This window comes from Paralichthys olivaceus, chromosome 4 (genome assembly GCF_024713975.1).
Source record: "Paralichthys olivaceus isolate ysfri-2021 chromosome 4, ASM2471397v2, whole genome shotgun sequence".
NCBI classification, from domain to species: domain Eukaryota; kingdom Metazoa; phylum Chordata; class Actinopteri; order Pleuronectiformes; family Paralichthyidae; genus Paralichthys; species Paralichthys olivaceus.
Genome location: NC_091096.1, coordinates 14369533 through 14393455, shown reverse-complemented (window position 1 = coordinate 14393455; position 23923 = coordinate 14369533). Strand labels below are relative to the sequence as shown.

Here is a 23923-nt window from a genome sequence, read left to right as displayed (position 1 = left end):
GAATCTGTCCCACTGTTTTCTGCATCTCACCAAACCACGCTCATAGTTCTCTGTTCTGTTTAACCGAAGAACATGAGGCACACTGCTGCTCTGCAGACGTCTTCGTGCAGATGAAGGAGGATGGATTAGTTAAATCTGTATGAAACCACATTGTGTCAGTGGCTGTCTTTCTTTTTCCCATACACGGACTTTACTGTCAAATATATTAGTTACAATCATTTATGAATTCAAATCTGATCAAGATATTGTGACATATGTTACTTGAATTACACTTTATGTGTTTCCACTTTGATATTTCTATGATAGACTGAAATGACACATGTTGACAAGTCAATAGTGAAATATGAGTTTTAATTTTCAGTTCTCACAAGCAGCAGCACAGAGGACACATACACCCACCCAGTGGAATCTGAAGCTTTGTTGGTCACTCTTGTGCTTTTGTATAATTTATGTCGAGTGAAAAACATTGTTGGTTTCCTTCTCTGCTTCGTGGGACGAAGATGAAATCCATGATGATGTCTGTTTGCGCTGAGTCAGAACCAAACACCCTTATGTTCTCTCTCCCTCTCTCTCTCCCTGGGTAGGTGGGTGTGCTGTATGTGGTGTCACAAAAGCCAGATCTAATGTTTCCAGGATGGATCCCAACCATAAAATGTTTAGCTCTCAACATGTTTCCCCTCCTGGGTAGGGAACAGTCTCAGAGTCTCCGTCAAGAACATGGGCCTGCTTTCACTTAAGAGCCGCTTGTTGGGCAACACATGTAGTGTCAGTGTCATGAATGCTCCTTTGTTCAATACTTTGCTCTGCTGCAAAATTAGTCCATGGACAAGGATGAGCATGAGACATCCATGACATCTAATTCTCAGCTCTTACTGATTCATTGTTGGTCTCTGTGCTGCTGTGTATATTTGATCTGACAGCTGCGATTGTGAGGAGACAATGAATGGCTTCTCACATGTAAAATGTTCATACCTGTTCACATTAACTAGTGTTAATAGAAGTGTTCCTTCACCTGAGCAATATGGTTTTTTGTTTTTTTACATGCCATAGTTCAGAACAATTTTAAGTACTTTTCCTGTTTATGTTACTTATAAATTCAGGGCTGTTTCAACAGGGTGGGCAAAACACGCCATTGCGTTGGCCTTCGAACTGAGGGGGGCCCCAGAAGACCACTGATGACGTTAGTCCACAGCGATAACAATATTGTGACAACCCCCTAAAATTCTTTGATCAACACAATGGTCAGAAACCACATAACAAGGCACCATGTCACTAGATTTCAGACAAAAGGTTTTGTTGAAGACTCAAACATTTAAATATGTGCATATGATGTGTCCAAGATGGTGGTGGGAGTTAAACGTTACAATCCTATTTTATATATGTGAATGCACAGCATGCACTTTGATGTCAGGCCCCCTGGTCCCTTTTGCCTGAGCCAAAGTCCCTCAAAAGGCTTCTGCTTCTTCTGCACTACATTTGACCAGTCTAGTGAACCTATACTCACAGTCAAATTGAAATTAAAATGAAAACATAAATTAAATAGTTAACCTATACAATTCATTTTTATTGATTAACCAGAGGTGCCCAGGATTTTTTGGCCGGGGTCCCTTGTTACGCTCAGATGTCAGTGATTTGTTAGCTGAAACATTTCCCATCTAAACTTCTCACATGGTTTCATTTAACAAACGGCTTGAGGCTCAGCATTTTCCAATGTTGAACAAAAAGCAAAGTATAGAGAAAACCCCAGAAAAGCAGAGATTTGTTTTTTCTGCTGCCCCACCTCATTAATCATCTCATGAGTCGTTGGAGATCTCTGACCCTGGAACCATTGAACCAAAATACCAAAATAAAGTTGTTAAAAAAAACTCTAACAAGACTAAAAATGCATGATGGCATCATAGTAATGATCTAATATATAATAATATGTGTCATTGGGGACAATTTCCAAAAATTAGTACTTGGACTTGAGAAACTTGTTTAGATGATAGTACTTATATGTATCCATTAAAGCATAGCTTTAAATTGAAGACTTTAACTTAAGGCTACTTCTTGTATATTTTGCATTTTGGTGCCAGCACTCTGATTAAAGTGCTCAAATCCTCTCATAAATTAATCAGCTGTTACTGGCACACAATTTAGTGGCACGTCTCTATCTAGTGGTCAAGAGAACATGGTGCAGATTCTCAGGAGTTTGATGTAGTTTGAACTTCTTCGAGAGACATCCACACTACCAGGCAGATTTACACTGTTATTATTCTAAGTGAAGTCTCTCCATGTCATACGGCATGTGTGCCACCCTCTCCTGATCCAAGACATCCTTTTAAACCAGGAAGCTTCCTGAACCAGATGGATCTCTTTGGTTTTTGTTGATGTGGCTTTAGTGAACCCTGCAGGATGACCAGGGGAAGTTTGATCTCCGGGTCTCTTGCCAGCGGGACATCGAGAGTGACCTGTGACCAAAGAAACACAATTTGTAATGCAGCTTTCAGCTTATGCATATACAGCTCATTTAAATCATTTAAGATAAAATGTTTTCATTGAACAGTATGATTCCTTTGTTGTGTCTGTCACTAAACCAGCGTTTACTGACAGCACTGTTGAGCCGATCGTTATACAGAACAGGTTGGACTGTAATGTGACACTTTTCCCTGAATGCATTCTCATTAGTGTGTGGAGATGTTGAGGGGCCTCCCCTGTGACCACTCCTACTCCTCTGTCTCACCCCGTCACACAGCCACCAAGCGGTGCTGTTGTCACAAGATGTCTTGCACAGAAATGTTTTTGCAGGCACTTTACTATAGATTCAAGCCAAGTGTATTTTCTAAAGGTGCATTAATGGCATCTGAAAGTGTCCCTGGGGTCAGAGGAGTTTCTCTCTTTGCATAGAGTCTCATCAGCAGAAATGTGACACCACAGGATCTCATGCTTACTGAGGTTGTGAACATTTGCATTCCATTATTACAGTTTGCTACAGTATATATGCTAAAGCCTGGACCATGAATTTCTAAAGAGGCGTTCATCCTTTATTCTGACAAAACACAGGAAATGACTAAACTTAACAATAACAGAGAGGCAAACCTACAAAATCTTGAATGACTGAAATGTAACGTACCTATAAGGAGTACAACAATAGAAAGTGGAGAGGTGATGTGGGTGACACGCCCTCATAAGGAGGTAGGGGTAAAGGACGTCATCAAACCTTTCACATTGACGATGTAGGTCTATACATGCCAGGTAATAACTATGTGCAAAGATTTATGCAATTCTAACAGTAGAATAAAATTAAATAGATCTTGATGTATATTGGACTCAGTGATGCAGAATACTGCAGTACAATTAGCATATATCACTAATGGATTGTGGGACAGTGTCAACAGTGTCATAAACCCATCATAGCGAATTGGTACCTTGAGTCTGTACTCGAGCTTCATCATGCAGCAGTTGAAAAAGGTGGGGGGCGTCTGTGGAGGGATACTCAGAACTTTAGTAACAACGTGACTCGTCTCGGCCATAACAGAATCTCCTGTCCCAAAGAGCACGTCGTTTGTGTGCACGGTCCTTTTCGACCGAGCAACAAAGGTCTGCTTCTCACAGAGGTAGAATTTGGGTGTTACTGTGCGCGCTGAGTCGTTGAGCACTTCTACAGAAACCCCCATTGCCTCACCTGAAGGAAAAAAAACAAGCATTATGATTGAGGTAACAGCACTAAACAGATATCAGGGCGTTCTTATGGAAACCTGTTTACCTTGCTTCACTCCCATTTTCTCAGAGGTAACATTCACAGTCACCTTTCCAGAGCCGTAAAATGAAATCATGGTCGCACTTTGTTGCTCCTGACAAATGAAGACATGTCTTGAGTCGGACATTCAACAGTTTGATCTGGCATTAGCTGCATTTTTACAATATTTTATACTAGTTATTAAAGTGTTGTAAATTTAACTGGAAACAAGTGGATAGAAGATATATTTTTCTGAAGTTTAACAAAAAAATATATTTTACCTTGAGTCCAATGATTAGCATCTCTGATTTGGAGGCAAAGGGGAACTCGGACTTAGTGAGGAAAGGAAACTCCATCTTGGTTTTGTGGACGAGCCAGATTGACTGAGTCAGCTGCGCTCGTAAACTATAGGCGATCTTGCCCCATTTCCCCTCACAAGACGATGGCATGTCCCTGAGAGGAAATAATAACAATCATCCAAATAATTAGGAGAAATGATTTCATCTCACTAGCTGGTAAATTTATATTAAATTTCAATGGGTGAGGTTAGATAAGTATACGCACCTATCGGGAATCGTAAAGGTGAAAGGATACACGTTTCTCCCAGGGCCAATGATTTCTGAACCTTTGAAAAAGAGACATTTATGAATTAAATATAAAGATTATTGTTCAATTCAGAAACTTTGAGTGAGACCGTACTAACCATCTCCTTTGTTTTTATCCTGGAGTATAATGTGTTCGAAATAAAAGTATTTCTTCTTGTCGCTGTGAACCACTGTGGTTTCTCCTTCTTGTTCGCACCACGTCACCTCAGCTTTTCCTTTTGCTCTGACCAGGAAACACTGCACTTTGGTTTCCTTGTTGGTCACCACGGTCACCTTTCCAGAGATGACGTCGCCTGGCGAGAAGGTGCCTTGTTCGTTCACCTTGTTGTAATCCAGTGTGAAACGCTTCACAGTCATGGTGAAATAAATGGCCTCGCAAAGGTTGGTGCAGCAAAAGCACGCAGGAAATAATGTGAAATATAAATCCTGTAAATTTACTGGATGCAGGTTTGAATAGATCCACAGTTGACCTGAAGTGGAGTCTTGTGCTGCTGCTCAAGGATGTTGTGGCCAGTGCAGCAGTGGACCTCTCCAGAACCTGGATCTGTGTCACATGTCGCCACGTGATCGAGGGCTGCAGGTGTCACTTTCACACAGGTAACTCTAGCCAACAGCCATGTAGCCTGAACAAGGCTCCATCTTCTGAGAATGATATTGTGGACTAACAGTGTGCAAATTCATATTCCTCAATCATTACTATCAATAATCATGTCACAGAACACCACAGCATTATGTAAGCACTTCATCAAGTACATTATAGGAAATGGTCTGTATTTATATAGTATTTTCTAATCCACTCAAAGCACTTGACCATACAGTTTTGCCTTTCACCCATTCACACACATGCATGCAGTGCATCTATGTGCAGCACTTACTCTATCACACATGACTCACACTGTTTGAGCCTGTTCTGTGTCTTGCCCAAGGACAGGTTGGCGCTCAGAATGGGGGAGATGAGGATCAACCCCCGACCTTCTGGTTAGTGGACGACCTGCTCTGTCTCTGATATTTATTATGTTTACAAAATGAGGCCATTCCCTTTGAATCTTTATTTCACCGCATGAAACCACCAGAGTAGAAACATGACATAAATATTTAATCTGATAACATATTAATAAAAGATGCATGTAGTCATTCCTTTACCAAAGTCATTGGAGTCCTCCTCTGGAGACAATCAGGTATGCTTGAACTTCAAATTAAGCATCTAGCTAATAACATGACAACTGGGTCTTCACAATAATGGCAAATAATGGCTTGTTCTAGTGTTTGTCACAGTGTCACTGGAAATAAATCTGACTTTAAAAACAATTATAAGTGAATACGTTGAAGTTTAAAGGATATAACAAAGACATTAAGAGTCATAACATGATATTTCAGAATACAGCATTTCTTACATTAAAACTTAAAGGCTCATTTATATATTTTATACAAGAATCAATCAGTTGCATTTTATCATCATTCATCATCTTATATTGAATATTGAACACATAAAAAGTCTAAACAGTTGTTATCTACACAAATCATATCAACATCAATGTGCATTTTACATGTGCATTGTTCCTGCACATTAAATTTAACGATACTTAGTTAAAGCAATACTATGTAACTTTTACTGAGCAACAGCGCCATCTGTTATTCTGTTGGATGTCGTGTCCAAGGGATTCGGAATAAGAAAAAAAGAACCAAACATATCAATGTAATGACCGGAACTCTGACCGTGTGGTTCAACTCAGTGAACTGAAACACAACTGAATGGTGGATATTACCCATGATCTCCAGCTTCCTCAACCAGAAAAGCTGCAGCACCAAACTCTGTTCAGAAGTCTTGATATTTTATTTTTAATATCAGAGATTAACGCTGGCTTTGTCATGACTTCTAAGTCTTTTTAGCTGATCTAGATTTTGGCGTTACTCTTGAACTCAGTTGCGCACTTCTCAGAGGTCATCGTACCCTCTCAACAAAGGTAGTTCAAGAACAGGCGTTCAGGGTGAACAGTGGAAATGAGGGCAGCACCATCCTCCATTTATATCACAAACAAATATTTTCAACACTTGCTTCACTCAAAGTCAGTGAAGCATCAAACTCATTTTGAAGCTGCTATTTTAAGGTAAAGCTGCATAGTGTTGCTTTAAATTGTACCTTGTATTTCTAGCTGCCATCATTGTCTATTTACATGCTTCACATTCCAGTGTCCAACCAAACTCTCTAAAAAGTGTCCATCACAAGTCAATACACGTTGAAGGAGTGCAAAGCTAAATTAACGACATACTTGTTACTTTTAAGGCAGGTATCTACAACACAGAGCTATTTTTTTCAGAGTAAGTAACAGTGGGGTGGAAGGCATATGCTTCATAGGGAGGTGGGGGGTCGTAAGGTTGGGGTGCTGCTTGCTGCGGTGTGGTGCTCCGGGTCGGTTGGGTTGGGTTCGCAAAGGCTTCAAATCCATAAGCAGCGGATGCAGGCTGTTGTTTTGCTGGCGCAGCTTTAGGAAGGACGACGATGGGGAGCTTGATCACCGGGTCTTTGGTGCATTTGATATCCAGACAGAGCTGTAAAAAAAATCAGTGGTTTCTAGTTTTTATTTCTTCTTTATATTTCCTGATAAATGTTAATGGTCTTAATCAGAAAGTTTTCCCATCGATCGAAGTGTCAGTGGGGCCTACTTATGATCCTCTTGTTTACTACAAGCTTTGTCTTACTTGAAATGTTGACTTCAGTGGTGTTTACAGTTTTTTTATGTTGGTGTGCACTTTTTATAAGTTACATCTTTTAGCATTTGCCGAGTCATTTTATGAACACTGTGAAAGCCCGGTCAAATATACGCCAATGCAAATGTTTCAGTCATTGTTACACTGATGTATTTGTGGCTGTGCCCAAGGAAATCCTTCCTTTATCCCACTGAATAGATCATGGCACTACAGAATTACTAATGATTTGTTTATCTCAGTAGTCTGATTTTAATTTCACCAACAACTGAAAATGAGCGATAGGAACAAATAATCTACAAGCTCCCTCAGAATGCAGTCAATCTGATCCATCCACTTGATAATATAATGCACATTACCTTCAGTCTGTACTCAAGCTTGATGATGGAGCAGTTCAGGATAGAAGGGGGTAGTTCTCTGGGGATGGACATCACCTTGGTCACAGTGTCTTTGCTCGAAGATGCAAGAGCCTCAATCTTGTCCTTAAGGATCTCTTTAGTGTGAACTCTCCTGCGTCCCTGAGCAAAGAAACTCTTTTTCTCGTACAGTGTGAATTTGGGCTTCACCGAACGGCTTGATTGGTTCAGGATTTCAACTGTGACTTTTATATTCTCACCTGTAAAAATAAAGGAAAAAGGATCAGGTGTGACATACATATAAATAATAGATATCATATGCACGTTGATCATAAAAACATTTGTATTGGCTACAAAGTCTGGAGTTAGGTGCTTTTGAGAGATGTGGTTTGAAAGTGACTAAGCCATATTGAGGAGCAGGTTAATAGACAAGATATAAACAATAATACGGCCTAATAATAAAATTGCTAAAGCCTGTTGGAATGCTATTAAAATATATGAATTCAATCTTTACTGTCCTTTTCAAACAGATGGAGTATTTTTGCATCATCCTCATGGCCTAATCCAGAGAGAGGTCTCTGTAGGACAACAGTATTAACACACTGAGCGGTTTAGATACACACCTTTCCTGTGTTTACATAAATAACGAAGCAGTGTCATGTTACAAAAGAGGAAATTGTTACACAACAAGAGCCTGCAAGGAACGTTTCGTTGATGTAACATTTGTCACCTACATACCTGCTTTTAAAATAACCGAGAGAGGTCCGACCAGTTTCTGAACAAGGATGAGCAGTAAAGTTCACTAGATGAAGGATTAGGTCTACTACATTATTACCTTGCTTGTACCCCATTCGTTTAGTGTGAACGTCCATGGAAACATTTCCTGAGCCAAAAACTTTGAGAGATTTATCCTTGGAGCCATACTGGGGTTCCTAAAAAAGAACAGATCCCCACCTCAGGTAAATGTAGGGAGATAATTTATTGTCTCTTTTTTAAAATCTTGTTGTAAAGATTAAGGATTTCTCACCAGAAGTCCGGGAACATCCATGTCTGCTTTGGAGCAGAACGTGAAGTGGGCTTTGGCCGTCTTCGTCAGCTTCATTGATTGTTTGAGCTCAGCCTTCACCTTGTGAACGATTTTGCCAGTGCAGTCTTTGAAAGACGATGGGATTCTTCTGTGAAGTTAAATAAGAATAAATAAATAAATTACCTAGAGAGATATAAAGCGTCAATCTACATCTAAAGATGAAGAAACGAATGAAGGCACCTGTCAGGAATCTTAAATGAAAAGGGAAATACGTGTCTTCCTTTGCCAATGACTTCAGTGCCTGGAAAAGAATAACTAATTTTAAATCTTAAATATCATTAAACAGTATATTGATGATAGCTTATCATCTCAAAAGTCATTATATAATGTACAATGTATCACATATAAATTGTACTGTATTGATTTAATACGTTACCATCTTGTCTTGCTTCTCTTAGGATATGATGCTTGATATCATAATATTTCTCATCAGCCCAGAAAACGCGGTGCTGATGTTGCCCGTAATATTCATGCCAGACAACCCGAGCTTTTCCTTTTGCTATAAAAACAAGCGACTGGACTTTAGTTTCTTTAGAAACCTCCACAATGATTCTTCCATTGACTGTATCTCCATTGGTGAAGGTGTTGTGGCTGTTGATGGCATCATATTCAATAGAGAAATTCAGGATGGTCATCGTCCGCAGAGAAAAACACACTGCGGAAAAGTCTCTTGTGAGAACAAGGAAGAAACTCAAGCCTTGTGGGCCCCACACAGCTGCTTTATATCTGGTCACAGGCGTGCAGATCTGGTCGAACTTGTTTTTCTGGTGTGTGTTAATACCTGGTCTGAACAGGGCCTAGGTTTGGCTTTCTCAGTGTGTCACATGCAGATGGTCTCATGACAAACAATCATGTCCAACAAATTTGTGTGTAACCCACTTGTGGTTAGGTTACTATCTACTAGTTTCGGTGAGGAGCTAAAGGATATAGACTGTAATAACCATAAATGAAAGTACACAAAACAACACAACAAATGCAAAATGTAATTTTATTGTAACTTAAATTGGTTGTTTGACATGGAAGGATTTCAGTCTAAATGTGCATTCACTTTAAAAGGGTAACAGCTAAGAACTCAATTTGTACAGAAACAATGTTGTGGTAATTCTAGATAATCAGTGCTCATTTGGAAACCAGGTAACAGTCTGCAAGTTTATTTCCAAAGCAGTTTCCTAAAGAAATGTAACAGACAATAAGTTGAATAAGTTAATTTGAACCAAACACATCTCAGATCACTCAGCACGAAGACTGACTTAGAAAGAACCTGAATACTTGCACAGTTAAAAAAAACGCTATGAACCACAGCAAAAGATAAAAGTGGTGTCTGCGAAATAAAATACATTCTCACTTTTAGAAAACTAATGCCCTCTATCACACAAAAAAGACAGTATTGAAAGAGGTAGCTTGTTTGAGTTTGACCCATTCAACAATTCAAACATATAGTTAAGGAAAGTCATAACAATGATAGTGATATATATAAAAGCATGAATATAATTTCCTTATCTTCCGTTTCTCTTTAATCCATTTCCTTGAAACGTCGCCGCATCTTCTCAGGCCCATCACTCGTACTTGTTGCCACAATCCATCACAGGAGGGTACATCTCGTGTGCTCCATAGGCAGGAGGAGGACCAAAAGCTTGAGTCGCTGCAGACGGCTGAGGTGGTGCGACGCCCCAGGCCGGCAGCTCTGGATTCCCAGATTTTTCACTCTGGAATTCAGATCCAAAGTCAGAGGCCGCAGGTGGTGGTGCCACAGCGGGACCCTGAACGGCCAGCAGGATGACTATGGGAAACTTGATCAGTGGGTCCGAAGCATATTTGACATCGAGATAGACCTGTGGAAAAAAGTAAAAAAAGTTACAGACACATTCGTTGTAATAATTGAAAGTAGGTGGTTAAGCCTTAGTATTTGGCAGTCGCAGATTTTGTTGTGCATCTTTTTGTTTAACTGTGTCTTAAGGATAAATTATGATCTAACGTTAGGTTGCTAGTATAACTACTGTATTTCCTCGAAAACAAGTCGGTTATGAACTCAACTAAAAGCCAGGATGCTACAGTATGAAGCTGTGCATCTTCTGGTTCTGCGATAACAAATAAAACCTTGTTAAAACAAATGAATGGATTCATTCAACAGAAATGCTTCGAGTGCTTTTACTTTTTAATATTTGTTTGTGACATATTAAATAGACATTGAAACTGTGGTGAAATATATTTTTACTGTCTATTCTGCTGTGAACTGAGGCTAGAAATATAGGCAAGATGTCAAATAAAAGAAGTGCTGCTCAGTCTGCTGCCTTATTGAGGGGTTACTGACCAATGTGTTGTTGACCATTGACCATCATAGAATTTAAGGGGTCTCTCTCTGTAGACAAATGTAATCTGTGTCATAATTCAGGGGCTTTTGCTGTTCCACAGAAGTGAGCACCATCTATTAATCCCTACAACTTTCAATACATTTATTTCCGAAGACGTTTTATACACAGTCTCTTTAGAACAAGCACACGCATCTCCTGGTCGAAGCTGCTTACCTTAAGTCTGTGTTCTACTGTGATGATGCTGCAGTTGGGGATGGAGGGCTCCACATCCTGCGGAATGGTGATGACCCTTGTTACAATTTCATTAGTAGAAGGTGGGATGGGTTCTCCCACCTCCTTCAAGATGTCTTTAGTATCCACTCTTCTCTTTCCACTTGCAAAGAAGCTGTGCTTTTTGTAAACAGTGTACTTGGGCTTGATTTCACGGGTGGAGTTGTTCTTTATGTTGGCCACAACCTTCAACCCTTCTCCTGGAAAACAGACCAAAATGATCATTAACAACCGTTAGCATGGGAGCGATGGGTGTCATTATAAACTATGAGGGCTCTTACCTTGGAAGAAACCTGTTTTTTCAAGATGTACATCCATGGCTACTGATCCTGAGTTGAAAAACTTCATTTTCTTGTCCTTACACTCTTGCTGTGGTGCCTGAAAAACCAGGTTAAGTCATGCAATACACTTAAACCACAAGAGAGAGACCACACATGTTTATGTCCAGTAAATGTGTCTGATCCAGTTCAACAGGTGTCATTTTAAAACAAGGTAATTGGTAATATCTGTATAGTTTAAAAAATATCACATCAAGCATTTCAGTTTCAATGTATGGCCAACACATGTAGTTTTTCAGGTAATAGTTAGGACTTATGTTACACAGGCTGGCAAATATTTGCTCAAATATATGAACACCTGGAGGCTCTATGGTCATTGCTCAACAAACGTATGTCCAGCCACCAAACAGAGGCTGGATTGTAGTCACTCAACTGCTCACCAAATTCCTGCAGAGCTTTATTTGAGCATATACCAGCACATACCAGTAGTTGAGGGTCACCGCTCAGGTCGGTTCTTGAAACAAAGTTGATTTTAGTCGAATCTTTCTTGGCAATTCTCATCGATCTGCTCAACTTGGCTTCCAGCAAGTACACGATTTTACCGACAGAACCTTTGAAGGAGGACGGCAAATTCCTACAGCACGAGAGTAGAGGGCCAGAAGGACACGAGAAGTCAATGGCAATGAAATTAATGTGCAGTGGGTCTATAAAATAATACTAACATCCTTTTGAAATTCACCAAGCAAACCTATTCCATCAAAATTCCTGCAAAAAATTATCTAGAAGTTTTACATAAGATAATACGACAGTGTTAAATATCTATACAAGTAAAAATTATTCTTGTTATTAGTATTATTATTATTATTTAAAACCAGTTAAAAAAATATACTCACTGGAAAGGGAACTGAAAGGTGAATGGGTAAGTGTGGCATCCTGGGGCAACAATATTGCTGTCTGAAAACACAACAGGAAAGGGTTAAAGAAAATGTTCTAAACGTGTTTGGTTTACAGCCTAAAGTGACAAAGTGTGGAAAAAACCGCACAAGCCCTTAGGATGTGGAGGAATTTGGGGCCTGGAGGTCTGATGTGAGAGTGTTAAGAGACAGAAGCAGGAAAAGTGTCACAAAAATCATTCAACATTCATAAAGTTTCTTATTGGACAGCAGAGAGAAACCTAAATAACAACAATACAGGAGGTTTTTGTGTGATAAAATCCCAGCTGAGCAACACAACTATAAAAAACTTACATGTTTCTCCATTCTGGCTTGTCAGAGGTGTTTGGTCGTCTGTAGAAGAAGAAAAAAAAACACACAAGCATTTGGTACTTTTGGCTGGGAAAATACAATTATTAATGTTTTTATGTTTCAATTAATAACCTGTAGATCATTTCATAAATAATTTAATAAATACAGCAATACCTACTTATATCAGTTAATTGAGAAAAACTGCCAATGTTCATCGATGAGGAATCATTGCCAAATTGCAATAATAAAACTGCTGATATATCGATACATCGGCTCTGAAAATAATAAGTAATAATAAATCAAAATACGCCAAGCATTTAAAATTTTTAAACTTTGTTTTCCACATTTTTCTTTTTTGAGCAAAATTGCTTTTTTGTTTTGTGTTGTGTAATACACAAAATAAACAAATGATCTTTTTATAGTTTTACATGGAATTTGAAACACGTGGTTTGACGTTTTCCTGTGATGACCTCTGTAAAGGTGTGTAAGCAGTAGGAGCAAGAGGAGGTTTGACTGATAGCTGAGTGTTACTGGCATTCTGAAAAATGACTAACATTCCTTGGATTTCAGAGCGCTTTTATTTTGAAAGGGCCTCTGCAGCCATGCCACGCTCTGCACCGCGTTAGTACGGAAGAATACTTGAATCCTACTTTAGATTTAAACCGTGTGAAGTTGACCACTCACCTTTGTCCTTCTTGATGAAGTGAAGCTTCTCACTGAAGTACTTGTCCTTGGAGCTGTACACAACAGTGGTCTGTCCGTGTCTCTCGGTCCATATGACTTCAGCTTTGCCTTTGAACTTCACAGACAGAGACTCGATCTGACAGTCTTTAACCACCTCCAGCATCACCTGACCTGACACCAAGTCTCCCTGCGTAAACGTTTCCCTCTCATTCACCTGATTGTAGGTGACTTTTAGACTTTTCACGGTGGTCGACATGGCGCGCGGACACACACTCAAACCCTCACACACACACAGACAAACACACACACAGTGAATTGGGGGAAGAAGCACAACAACTTCAGTGGGTGGGTTAGTCCCTGAGTGGGCGTGTCCCAATCCTGAGGAGGAAGCAAGGAGATAACCTTTATATGGTCTATGACATTACCCCAATGTTACACCCCTCCCCTCAATTCACTCATTCATCCATTATTGGATATGTGTTAATTCCTACACCACTCATTCACGCATCCATTCATTATCAGACATCTTATTTCCTATACCACTCATTCATTCATTAGACATTTATTATTTCCTATATCACTTATTACCTCAGTAATCATTTGACATTAAATATTAGACATATCTTATACCCATCATTCACTTATTCATTACTGCCATATATTGTTTCCTATACCACTAATTCATTATTAGACATATCTTATTTCCTATACCACTCATTCACTCATTAATTGTTGAAAATTAAATTTTGGACATATTATTATGTATTATTTCCTGTACCACACAATAACGCCGTCGCTATCAAACATGTCTTATTTCCGGTCTATTTTAAGATAAAAGTTGGTGGGATATCCTTAATGGTCATTCCGTATCAGTTTAGTATCAAAACTGCAACCTGCAAAAATAAAAATATAGGATTCAAAAAGTAGGTGAAGAAAATTTACAGTATATTATAAGATAAGATACGATAAGATAACATGAGATGAGATGATATAAAATAAGATAAGATACAATTAGATATCATAAAACCACTATGATACCCTATACTATGATACGCTACTCAATGATGCGATACAATGTGATATGATTAGATGAAATGAGATGAAATGAGATGAAATGAGATAAGTCAAAAAACACTAATGAAAAATAAATCTTGGCTCTATAATTTGAATTGCCCCACCCCTCCACAAAATTTCATATTAATTGGTTAAGTAGTTTTTGTGTAATCCTAATAACAAACACAGATGAGAACATAATCTCAATAATTTACTTGCTCCAAAGTTATTTTCCAGCTCCCACCTTGATCAAATAGCAAATTCATTAATCTCTCCCAGTGTGTTTGGTTTAAAATGAGGTGTGGTCAGGCGTGATGTTGGTGCATTGTTATTTTGACACACTGGAACGTGATTGGTGATGCAAGTGGTGCAAGATGGGTTGAGTTATAGTGGTAAATTCCTGTAGCTGTTGTTCAACCAACATTTTCCCCAATTACATAATCCAGATTATTGCACTATTGACTCACTAAGGTACAATTTCAAAACCAATTTGTTTTTGCAGTCAATTTGTCCCAGTAACTGCAACATGTTCATGTGCAATTCTACGGTAACACTTTATATTAGGGAACACATATCAACCATTAACTAGTTGCTTATTAGCATGGATATTAGAGGCATATCGACTCTTTATTAGTCATTATAAAGCACTTTTTAATGCCTTATTCTTAATGACCTTATTCTGCAACTACTCTATTGATTAACAGTTTTCCCTTAATAACCTCCTTAATACTGCTTATTGATGGTACGTAAGGAAGTTGTTGTACATGAATTACAATCAAGTGCTTGGATATGTTCACTTTGTATGTTCCCTAACATAAAGTGGTACCAATCCTACTTACACATTATTTATCCTGTTTACAGTGTATTATTGCAATTCCTATACTTCATTATATTTAAAGATTGCCCCTGTTTTTATTTCATTGTGTTTATTATCTTTTACTGATGCTTTACTATCCCCTTTGCTGCTGCGGTATGGCAAAATTTCTGTATTCTGGGATGAAAAAGGAAAATATTATCTCATATGCATCTATGTAGGTAAGTGCACATAGGCATACACTCTCTGTTACACACAGATGGTCTGCTAGCGAAATGAAGGAGTAGCATTCACTCTTACTACCTGGAAAATCCACCTTTATAATAGCATTCTGCCAAGATGTAAACATACCTGGCTTTTATGGGGAATGGGAGTCACTCTTGTTTATTACATGTAAAGCTCAAAATACATGCACAATTAATGAAGAGAAAAGAGTTAAAGACTAGAACAGGTTGTCACAAACCAGTACAGCTATGACAAAAGATGAAGACACGGAAAATTAACAATCAATGTGTTTATTAATTATGATTATGTAATTATTAATATAAGGAGTGGATTGAAAGCTAACGATGGTGTATTAAGTCATATCAGCATGGTAGGTGGGTGCATGAGAAAGGAAATGTGACTGTGCAAAAACACTAACCAACCACCAACCAGTTGAAAAAAAGTTGAGAAAAACAATTGAGCTCTGACTGAGACTTTAATACCGGAGCCTCTGGCACACAGGGGCCAGGTGGAGTCCAGGTGCTGTTACCTGACATGAAGCTCTGCCACGACCTACCTCCAGTACTTGCATAGAAACCAGCCACGAACCAAATGACAGGCACAGAGAGCAGAGGAGGTTGCCAAGCTCTAAATGCACTTGTACACAAAAGGAGTGATGCATTTGACATTCAAACAAATTCAACTGACTACCTTGTTCGCATGAAATCAGTCGTCAGATAAGGAGTACCTTTGAAAAGGTGTCACACCCTCCTGACCACTTCTAAACATAAAGGTCAGTCACCAATAGGTCATATTCACCAACCTATGAGCTGTGATTGCGACCATTATGTGACTCATTCAGGATTTATTCTGTGCTGGAAAGAATCATCTTGTGACTGATGGTTTACCTCATGGTTTGAGTTATTACCCTAATCTATGTGTGTGTGTGTGTGTCAAGGTCGACACAAATATGTTCCATTAACACTTTTCCAAGATATCTCAGCAAATAACAGAGACAATCTGAAGCTTATATTGATTTACTGATTAATTCAAATGAGAAACAACTGATATCACACAGTGAAATAACTTACACATACACACATGCAATACCTATTCACATACACTCCACAGTTAAAGTTTTGTATAAACTATAACATTTGTAACAAATGTCCCACTGCACCTTTGAATGTATATAGTTGTAATGTTTGTATTGTATTTAATATGTTAAGCTCTTTCTACCTTGCTTTTATTTTAACTATTGCACTGCTGAGCTGACGGGTTTCTTCTTGTCCAACATTGTACTGTTGACACTGTGTTTACTTACATATGACCAAAACAACTTGAAACTTAAAATGTATACCCTATCATATTTCATATGATAGGTGACATCATTTAAAAGTATCATAAAAATGATAGCATTGACTGAGACATTATAAAGCCTTTTTTATAAACCATCTATACTACAGTCTATTGTTCCCTGACTGACATCACGTCTGAAATAGAGATGGAAGGAATGGAAACTACATTATCTTCTGTGTTCTCTGGAATAAGATATTTGATTAAGGAGCGATAGAAAATATGTTTACATACGTGTAGTTTATTTAAAAGCAGCAAGTCTGAGACATATTCTGTGTGTCATAATATTTAGCATTTGAGTAGTCATTCAACATGATGCAATGAAATACAGTGAAGAAATCTACAGTATTTACTGGCAATCACATCCTCTCTGTAATACAGGAGCTACAGCTTAAATAGAACACTGAAATGTAATATACTACAAATACTGTATTTTTTACATAACATTTTCTCTGAGCACTTCACATTGTATGCATTTGAGCATCTAGTACTTCCCATCAGCACCAGTCAATGAGGGGTACATTGCATATGTACCATAGGATGGAGGTGGAGCAGAGGGGTCCAAGGCTGTTGGGTTTTGTAGGAAATTGGTCCCTATGCTTAAGTCGGCAAACCCGTCAAATCCATATGGGGGGGGCTGCCTCTCATCATCAGGCCCCTGTGGAGCAGGCAGGATGACTATAGGGAACTTGATCTCGGGGTCCGAAGCATATTTAACATCCAGATAGACCTGTGGCAAAGAAAAAATACTCAGCATTTGTATTTCTGGCCACGAAGCCGTGTTATCATGAAGACATGCAGAGACACTTGTTTGGAAAGGGAGACACGCACCCTGAGTCTGTACTCGGCTTTGATGATGCTGCAGTTTAAGATGGACGCACACATGGTGGCAGGGATGGTGATGATCCTGGTGACAGTCTGACCTGCAGAAGGCGGAATGGCTTCGCCCACTTCTTTCAGGATGTCTTTGGTTTCGACGCGCCTCTTGCTTTTTGCAAAGTAGCTGTACTTCCTATACAAGCAGTACTTGGGCCTAATGTCACGAGATGACTTGTTCTGAATGGAGGCCACAACTTTGATGCCTTCACCTGGAAAACACAGCAGCCCTTATGGTTTTGTTGACACCTACACACAAGTGAAGCCACATTCCATTACACCTCGGAGCTCAGCGCTCAGAATGAGGTCACACCCGAGTTGTTAGCATTCCAGTTGCGCAGGAACAATTTTTAAGTTAGCCAGCAAGCCATTAAAAATCAGCTCATAATAATGCATTAAGTGGCATTCCACATATGCTTATGCCATAATAACACGTCCACAGACAGTATTTGTACAGCACTGTGTGTACGACAAATATAATGACAGAAATGCTTATAAACAGTAAAACATTTAGCTTTTTTTTTTTTAGCTTTTTAGCTTTCAGTCGGGGGTAGTGAGGTCCCTGTATAAATTATATAAAAAATATTAAATTCACTTAAAGCTAGTCTGTGCAACTTTTATTGAACAGTTGCCTCCTTGTCTATAAGTGAAAAGAAATACAACTGCTAAATGAAGCCAAACAGCAGCACTGGTTTCATAATCTACCACATTACTCAACTGTTATATATCAATCTCTATCTGAACTTTACTATCATTTGTTTATATTAGCCACTCCGACCAGACAGTGTGAAGCTGAAGTGTGAATGCAGTAAAGGTTTGTTTTCATACTAAAAACAGGAAACCCTTTTATTTATTTGAAAATAAATCTCCATAAAAAAGTTCCATGAAGAAAAGGGACTTTGAACTACTCATGGTTCAGCTGTGAAGATTTGATGTTTTACTGCAGCCTGCTGATAAAATAATCGGTGTGAATGAGGGAATAAATTACATCATACCTTGGACGAAGCCTGTCTGTGTAATATTTACATCCATGCCCACTGTTCCTGACGTGAAGAGCTTCATTTTCTTATCGATGGTACTGTGCTGCGGAGTCTGAATGAAACAGAAAAAAATTAAACGAGTCAGAGATAGTGTTAATTCTCATTACTGTGTCAAAGTCAAACAGGACAACACCATGGATGTGTATGTATGACCTTGTTTGTGTGTGTTTTAATGTGGGTACCATCAGAAACGCATCACTGTGTGGGTTTCTTTTCTGCATGAGGGTGAACTGAGCCTTAGCTTTACTGTCCAATTTCATGGGCCTGCTGAGGATCGCCTCCACTGTGTACACGATCTTTCCATGGGAGCCTTTAAAGGAGGACGGCAGCTCTCTATATGACATGACCACACCATGTACAAAACACAAAGTCACAATAATGTTCTTTTATATTACATTATCATTTGTTTATTTTATAATAATTGAGAACTCACTGTGCTGGAATCTGAAAGGTGAATGGGTAGTCGTGGCAGCCTGGGCCGACAGTGCTGCCTGAAAAACAACAACAAAACAAAGTGACTCAATCCACTGATAAAAGCAAGGTTTCTAAATAAATGAATGAATACATTGGCAGCCCAGCATGGCTGATAATGTTGAATAGTAGAAGTGTACGTTAATTGCCCTGAAGGGTCAGGATGACAGGATCGGTACAAAGTTCAAGAGCAAATGCTCCTTTTACAACTGTTTCTTAATCAGTGTGAATGATTCAAAACACATAGGCATTTCATAAAACTTAAATCTTAGGTCAGTCAGGGACATGATTTTACAAACTTCTGCTTAATCCATGTTGATTTATTTCACTTTTTCTAACATTGCAAGACATTACATTTTTCAACAGAGAATAATTGGTCATTGATGAAAGTATACGCTCAGATTGCCCCTCTAGTTTTTATGTGCAATATATTAAATATGAGAAGTACTACATAGGCTATACAAGTATATGTATGAGATGAGACAGAAACCATGTAAGAGAGATGAAATGAAATGGAGAGAAGCAGCAGCAAAGCAACCATACTTTTATATAAGATATCTAGAGTAAAAAATGACAGATGAAATAAACTTTCATGTCCTAACAATTCATTCTTGAAAACACTGTGAATAAAACAAACCAGATTATAGCTGGTTACTTCTCTTCTGAATGAGCTAGGAAGAGCACTCACCACGGCCTTCCTGAAACACCGATTGTTTAATGCTGAAGTACTTCTCTTTGTTGTGGTACGTTACTATGGTTTTTCCATAATTTTCAGTCCATCTCACTTCTGCTTTTCCCTTCAGCTTCACGCAAAGTGAATCTATTTTGCAGTTGTCAGACAACTCCAGAGTGACCTGTCCTAGGAGGAAATCGCCTCTGGTGAAAACGTCGCTTTTGGATATGGGATTAATTCCCACTCTAAAACTCTTCACACTATTTGACATCATATATAGTGTGGCCACCAAGCACAGTGTTGAGTACAATGTGATTCCAGGCTGAGACAGAGAAGACAGATTTTATATCCTGTGTGTGAGGTGTGTCTCTGCAGACAGATAAACTCCAAGGTTGGATAATGATTAAGCCACAGCACAGTAAATCAGCTCATTAACAGCTAAATGGAATTACTGGCTGTAAATATATAAAATATTGCTCTGGGGATAACAAAAAGAGTTTATATATATATATATATATTATTTTCTTGCATAAATCAACAATAGTTCAACAACACAATTTGTCTAAATGGCTGTAGTATACTAAATGCTACTGCTGAATCTTGTTGTGTGGGTCTGTAAAACCTACGTAACACATCATGTGAGGTAAAAATGTTAGTGGAACATATGAGTAATATGAGGAACAAGGGGAGGTGCATCAATCGTTTACCTGGTGTCTAAAGATGTGAGGATAAGCACGCTTTACTACTGTTAGAATAACCTAACAGAAAGACATGAAATGTAATTATTTTAGTAGGTGTTTCTTAGTATGTAAAGTTGTATGTCCTCTGAAAAGAAGATTATGTTTGTTTGTTTTATTCTTTAACAGGATTACTAACAAACCAATTTGCACCAAACTTAATGAAGGACAAATACAATTTTGGATTGGATTACAAAGAGGATCCATGATGTTTTCTTCCACCTATTTTTTCAGGGAATAATGGACAAATCTTGATTTTGAAAAAAATATTTGTCCTTGACACCTTTATTATAATAAAACATGATGCCTTCGGCCACTGATTGTCACCAACACATTTGGTATAAAAAGGAATATCTGCTCTAAAAACTTCTCTGGAAACAACAGGTGGTTAAGCCACATTCTCAGCTAAACCACAAGGGACTATCATCTTAAGCAAACAGAAATGATTTCATTACTTCCTTCATCTTTTGCAATGATGTCCCTTTTGTTTGCTCTTTGCTTGGGTTTATGTCACCACCACAAGTTATCCAACGTATGTGAAATGTGTGTGTGATATCTGAAGTGTTCAGAGCTCATTGAGAGGTTTGCTTTCTGCTCAGAATAAAAAAGAAGGCATGGGGTGCCTTGATCATATGATAAAGAGAGGAGGAAAGAAAGAGCAGCATTTAAAATGAATACCCTGCATGATGCTGCCCCCTATAGGAGATGTGACAGCACCAGATTTGCAACAATGACAGGTGTAAGACAAGTAGTATGTAGTAGTAAAAGATGGAAAAAAAAACCCACAAATAAACGCATGTCAAAATTTTATTTCATGTCTAAAAGTGTAAACGTACATACGATCATGCTACTGCATAGTACGATAAAGTTAAAAACTTAAAAGTCCATCTGACAAAAGCATCTCCACATTACGACCCTATCATTTGACACACTCAAACCCCTCAGCTGTGGCAGAACCAATACTTATGCTACAATGCATTGCATATTAATTAATATAATTACTCTATTGTAATATCCAACATACATGTATATATATTTGACCAATTCAGTTGGTGACATGAAAAGAGCTAAATCACAATACTGTCCATTAGTTTCCAAAACACATTTGAATGAAAATTAAAAGGAGCAGCTTGAGATGGTGAGAAGCTACAGTGAACTAAAGCCAGTAAAAGGTTTAAGATGTGTAGAGCTGCTCTCAGTCGTCATCAACCACAAAAAATAAAAACAGCCAGACATCTGAAGTTAGTGATTATCAACCGTTCTCACTCGATTAGAGTGAGAGTTGGCTGAATTACAAAGAGGAGGCAGCTTTCCTCCAGGAAATGAAGTGAATGGTTTTCACGATGATACATGAGGCTAAAAAAACTGAACTGAAATTTTCACAGTACTCGCAGTGTCTGCTGCTGAGGGGAGAGCAAAAAGTAATTTGGTGCATGGGATTGAATCGGTTCAGCCGAGGACTCAGCTGCTTGTTGATCATCATCATCATCACCGGTTCAGGCACATTTGCCCTTAAACTTTTAATTTAGTCAGATTGCAGAGTGAAACACTTCTCTACACAGCTCACATACCAAACAGTGTGTATATGACAACAGTTAAAAAACGTGGAAGAACATAAGATAGAGAATAAACACAATAATATATTCCAATGTACTTTTGTATAACCTTTTTTGGTTTATATGTGATACTATGCAGTCACTCGCTGTATAAACAAAGCACTTTGGTGTATATCACTTTAAAATGGACATTACTGTTTTACATTGTTATGCTGCCACAGACTGAACCAACAGTGACAATTTCAAAACCTTTCTTTGGCCACACAGGTGTTGGTTAAAAGTGTAAATATACCTCTTTTTCACTGAAAATGTTATTTTTCTTTATTTTTCTAATAGAATGTCTTTTTCTTATTAAATTGCCAAATTATTCCTAAAATCTGAGAATTTGATGTCTTTATACGGCCCTAATAGTAATACAAGAAGAAGATGCATAAGTTGGTAAATCAAGGGTGTCTTAAAATCCAAAGAAGGGATGGGCCAAATACATTTGGCATGACACAGACATTAAAAAAATACATGTATGCATGTAAAGAACATTAACTTAAACTTTTCATTGGCAACATACAATGTGGTAAAGACCTGACAACACCTGATGAAAACATGGAGGAAGCAAGTTTAAGCAGAATGAGAAATTGCAGCTGTAGAACAGGGACATGCAAAACATCGAACAGTTCGCAATGAAGTAAAGAGACAGAACTTGATCGTGGGAAGACTAGAATTGGCAACTGGAGTTTGTCAAAATGAGCATAAGAGACATTTGCAAATGTAACAAATCATACAAAGACACACAAAAGTTATCTTTACGAAAAACAGCAGTAAAAAAGCTTAGAGGCAACGGTCTTCCCTGCTGTGGTGAGCCCGATACAAAAACCCTGAGAAATACTGAAAGGCTCAAAAGTAACAGGTTAGAGTGAGAAACTGCAACTTGACATTTCATTAGATTCATCTGAAGCTACTCATTTACAAGTGCACTCACTCATAAGGAGGGGGTTGAGGATGTACAGGGGTATCACAAAGGATGATGGGAAACAGAACGGTGAGGTCAGAGGCACAGCGCACTCTCAGGCTCACCTGTATGAAAAAAAAAAAGAGAACAGTCAACACTGCACATTGGTTTCCAGATCATTTCATCCAACCTTCAGACTTTCATTGGCACCAACCTCAATAACATAATCAATGACCAGGACGTTGCAGTTAGCGATGGTAAATGATGCAGACTGAGGAATCACGATCATCATCTCAGTGTGCACGTCGCAGGTTTGTGCGTCGATGGGCTGCCCGACCACTGATGCCAAGTTCTTCTCATACTTCCTCTTGTGGGCCCTTTCGTTGGTGTATAAGGTCTGCTTCTGCAGCAGCCTCGCCCTCGGAGTGGCCGTTCGAGATGAACTGTTACTGAACTCACAAATTATTTTCACAGTTTCACCTGAGGAAAAAACAGACATGGCGTTAGATGGATGGATGGAAGGATGGATAGATAGGTGGATGGACAGATGGAGTACCAGGAGTAAAGGCTTTTTTCTCCACACTGACTGTCATAGTGATAGGAGGTGAAGCACACCACAGGCAGCACACAGTCATTTGGTTGGAGCCTTTGAGAGGAGCCTGTGAAAAAGACCAGCACAACAATGGAGGTGCAGCAGACATCAACATATTTCACATGAAGTGACAGACAAATGATACAACACATACGCCGCTGCACATGAACCACACTGTGACTTGAGAATCCGACAAGGAGGTTCTGTTTTCACCCAAGTCCATTTGATTGTTACGGATTTCCAAGAAACTTGGTGTAGGGATGGGCGTTCAAGTTGGTTGCAAATCTTGATAACAGGGTGAACATAGGATTTATTTTCTCAATACAGTATTGTGAGACACGGTTT

At 38.7% G+C, this 23923-nt stretch overlaps 5 protein-coding genes across 6 annotated transcripts in view; all 5 read right to left on the bottom strand.

The window, feature by feature from the left end:
* Positions 1–102: 102 nt before the first annotated feature.
* On the bottom strand, positions 103–5020 carry LOC109638051 (arrestin domain-containing protein 3-like). Its single transcript, XM_020100831.2, has 6 exons — positions 4422–5020; positions 4283–4343; positions 4000–4171; positions 3746–3833; positions 3408–3664; positions 103–2450 (listed from the first exon to the last, which is right to left on the bottom strand). Exons 1-6 carry the CDS (start codon positions 4678–4680, stop codon positions 2277–2279), a joined length of 1011 nt encoding a protein of 336 aa, XP_019956390.2. The 5' UTR covers positions 4681–5020; the 3' UTR covers positions 103–2276.
* A 337-nt stretch (positions 5021–5357) lies between these two features.
* LOC109638072 (arrestin domain-containing protein 3-like) lies at positions 5358–9442 on the bottom strand. Its single transcript, XM_020100853.2, has 6 exons — positions 8849–9442; positions 8653–8713; positions 8413–8560; positions 8221–8317; positions 7389–7645; positions 5358–6873 (listed from the first exon to the last, which is right to left on the bottom strand). The coding sequence occupies exons 1-6, from the start codon at positions 9105–9107 to the stop codon at positions 6616–6618; spliced, it is 1080 nt and encodes a 359-aa protein (XP_019956412.2). The 5' UTR covers positions 9108–9442; the 3' UTR covers positions 5358–6615.
* A 4-nt stretch (positions 9443–9446) lies between these two features.
* Positions 9447–13640, bottom strand: LOC109638071 (arrestin domain-containing protein 3-like). Of its 2 annotated transcripts, XM_069523875.1 has the most exons (8): positions 13261–13640; positions 12755–12851; positions 12580–12618; positions 12226–12286; positions 11816–11966; positions 11336–11432; positions 10998–11254; positions 9447–10304 (listed from the first exon to the last, which is right to left on the bottom strand). In XM_069523875.1, exons 2-8 carry the CDS (start codon positions 12789–12791, stop codon positions 10029–10031), a joined length of 918 nt encoding a protein of 305 aa, XP_069379976.1. In that variant the 5' UTR covers positions 12792–12851; positions 13261–13640; the 3' UTR covers positions 9447–10028. The 2 variants fall into 2 exon arrangements, with proteins under 2 accessions (XP_069379976.1, XP_019956411.2); XM_020100852.2 differs by lacking the exon at positions 12755–12851 and having other exon boundaries at positions 13261–13635.
* Positions 13641–16908: 3268 nt separating this feature from the next.
* On the bottom strand, positions 16909–20115 carry LOC109638052 (arrestin domain-containing protein 3-like). Its single transcript, XM_069523874.1, has 6 exons — positions 19763–20115; positions 19037–19094; positions 18786–18936; positions 18559–18655; positions 17519–17775; positions 16909–17417 (listed from the first exon to the last, which is right to left on the bottom strand). Exons 1-6 carry the CDS (start codon positions 20019–20021, stop codon positions 17172–17174), a joined length of 1068 nt encoding a protein of 355 aa, XP_069379975.1. The 5' UTR covers positions 20022–20115; the 3' UTR covers positions 16909–17171.
* Positions 20116–21273: 1158 nt separating this feature from the next.
* The window catches only part of LOC109638022 (arrestin domain-containing protein 3-like), a 5008-nt gene continuing 2358 nt past the window's right edge, over positions 21274–23923 (bottom strand). Inside the window, exons 4-6 of the mRNA XM_020100781.2 lie at positions 23543–23645; positions 23201–23466; positions 21274–23111 (exon numbers count right to left, since the gene is read on the bottom strand). Of these exons, the coding sequence (XP_019956340.1) occupies positions 23013–23111; positions 23201–23466; positions 23543–23645 (468 nt within the window). The 3' untranslated portion in view covers positions 21274–23012. The remainder of the gene's footprint in view (positions 23112–23200; positions 23467–23542; positions 23646–23923) is intronic.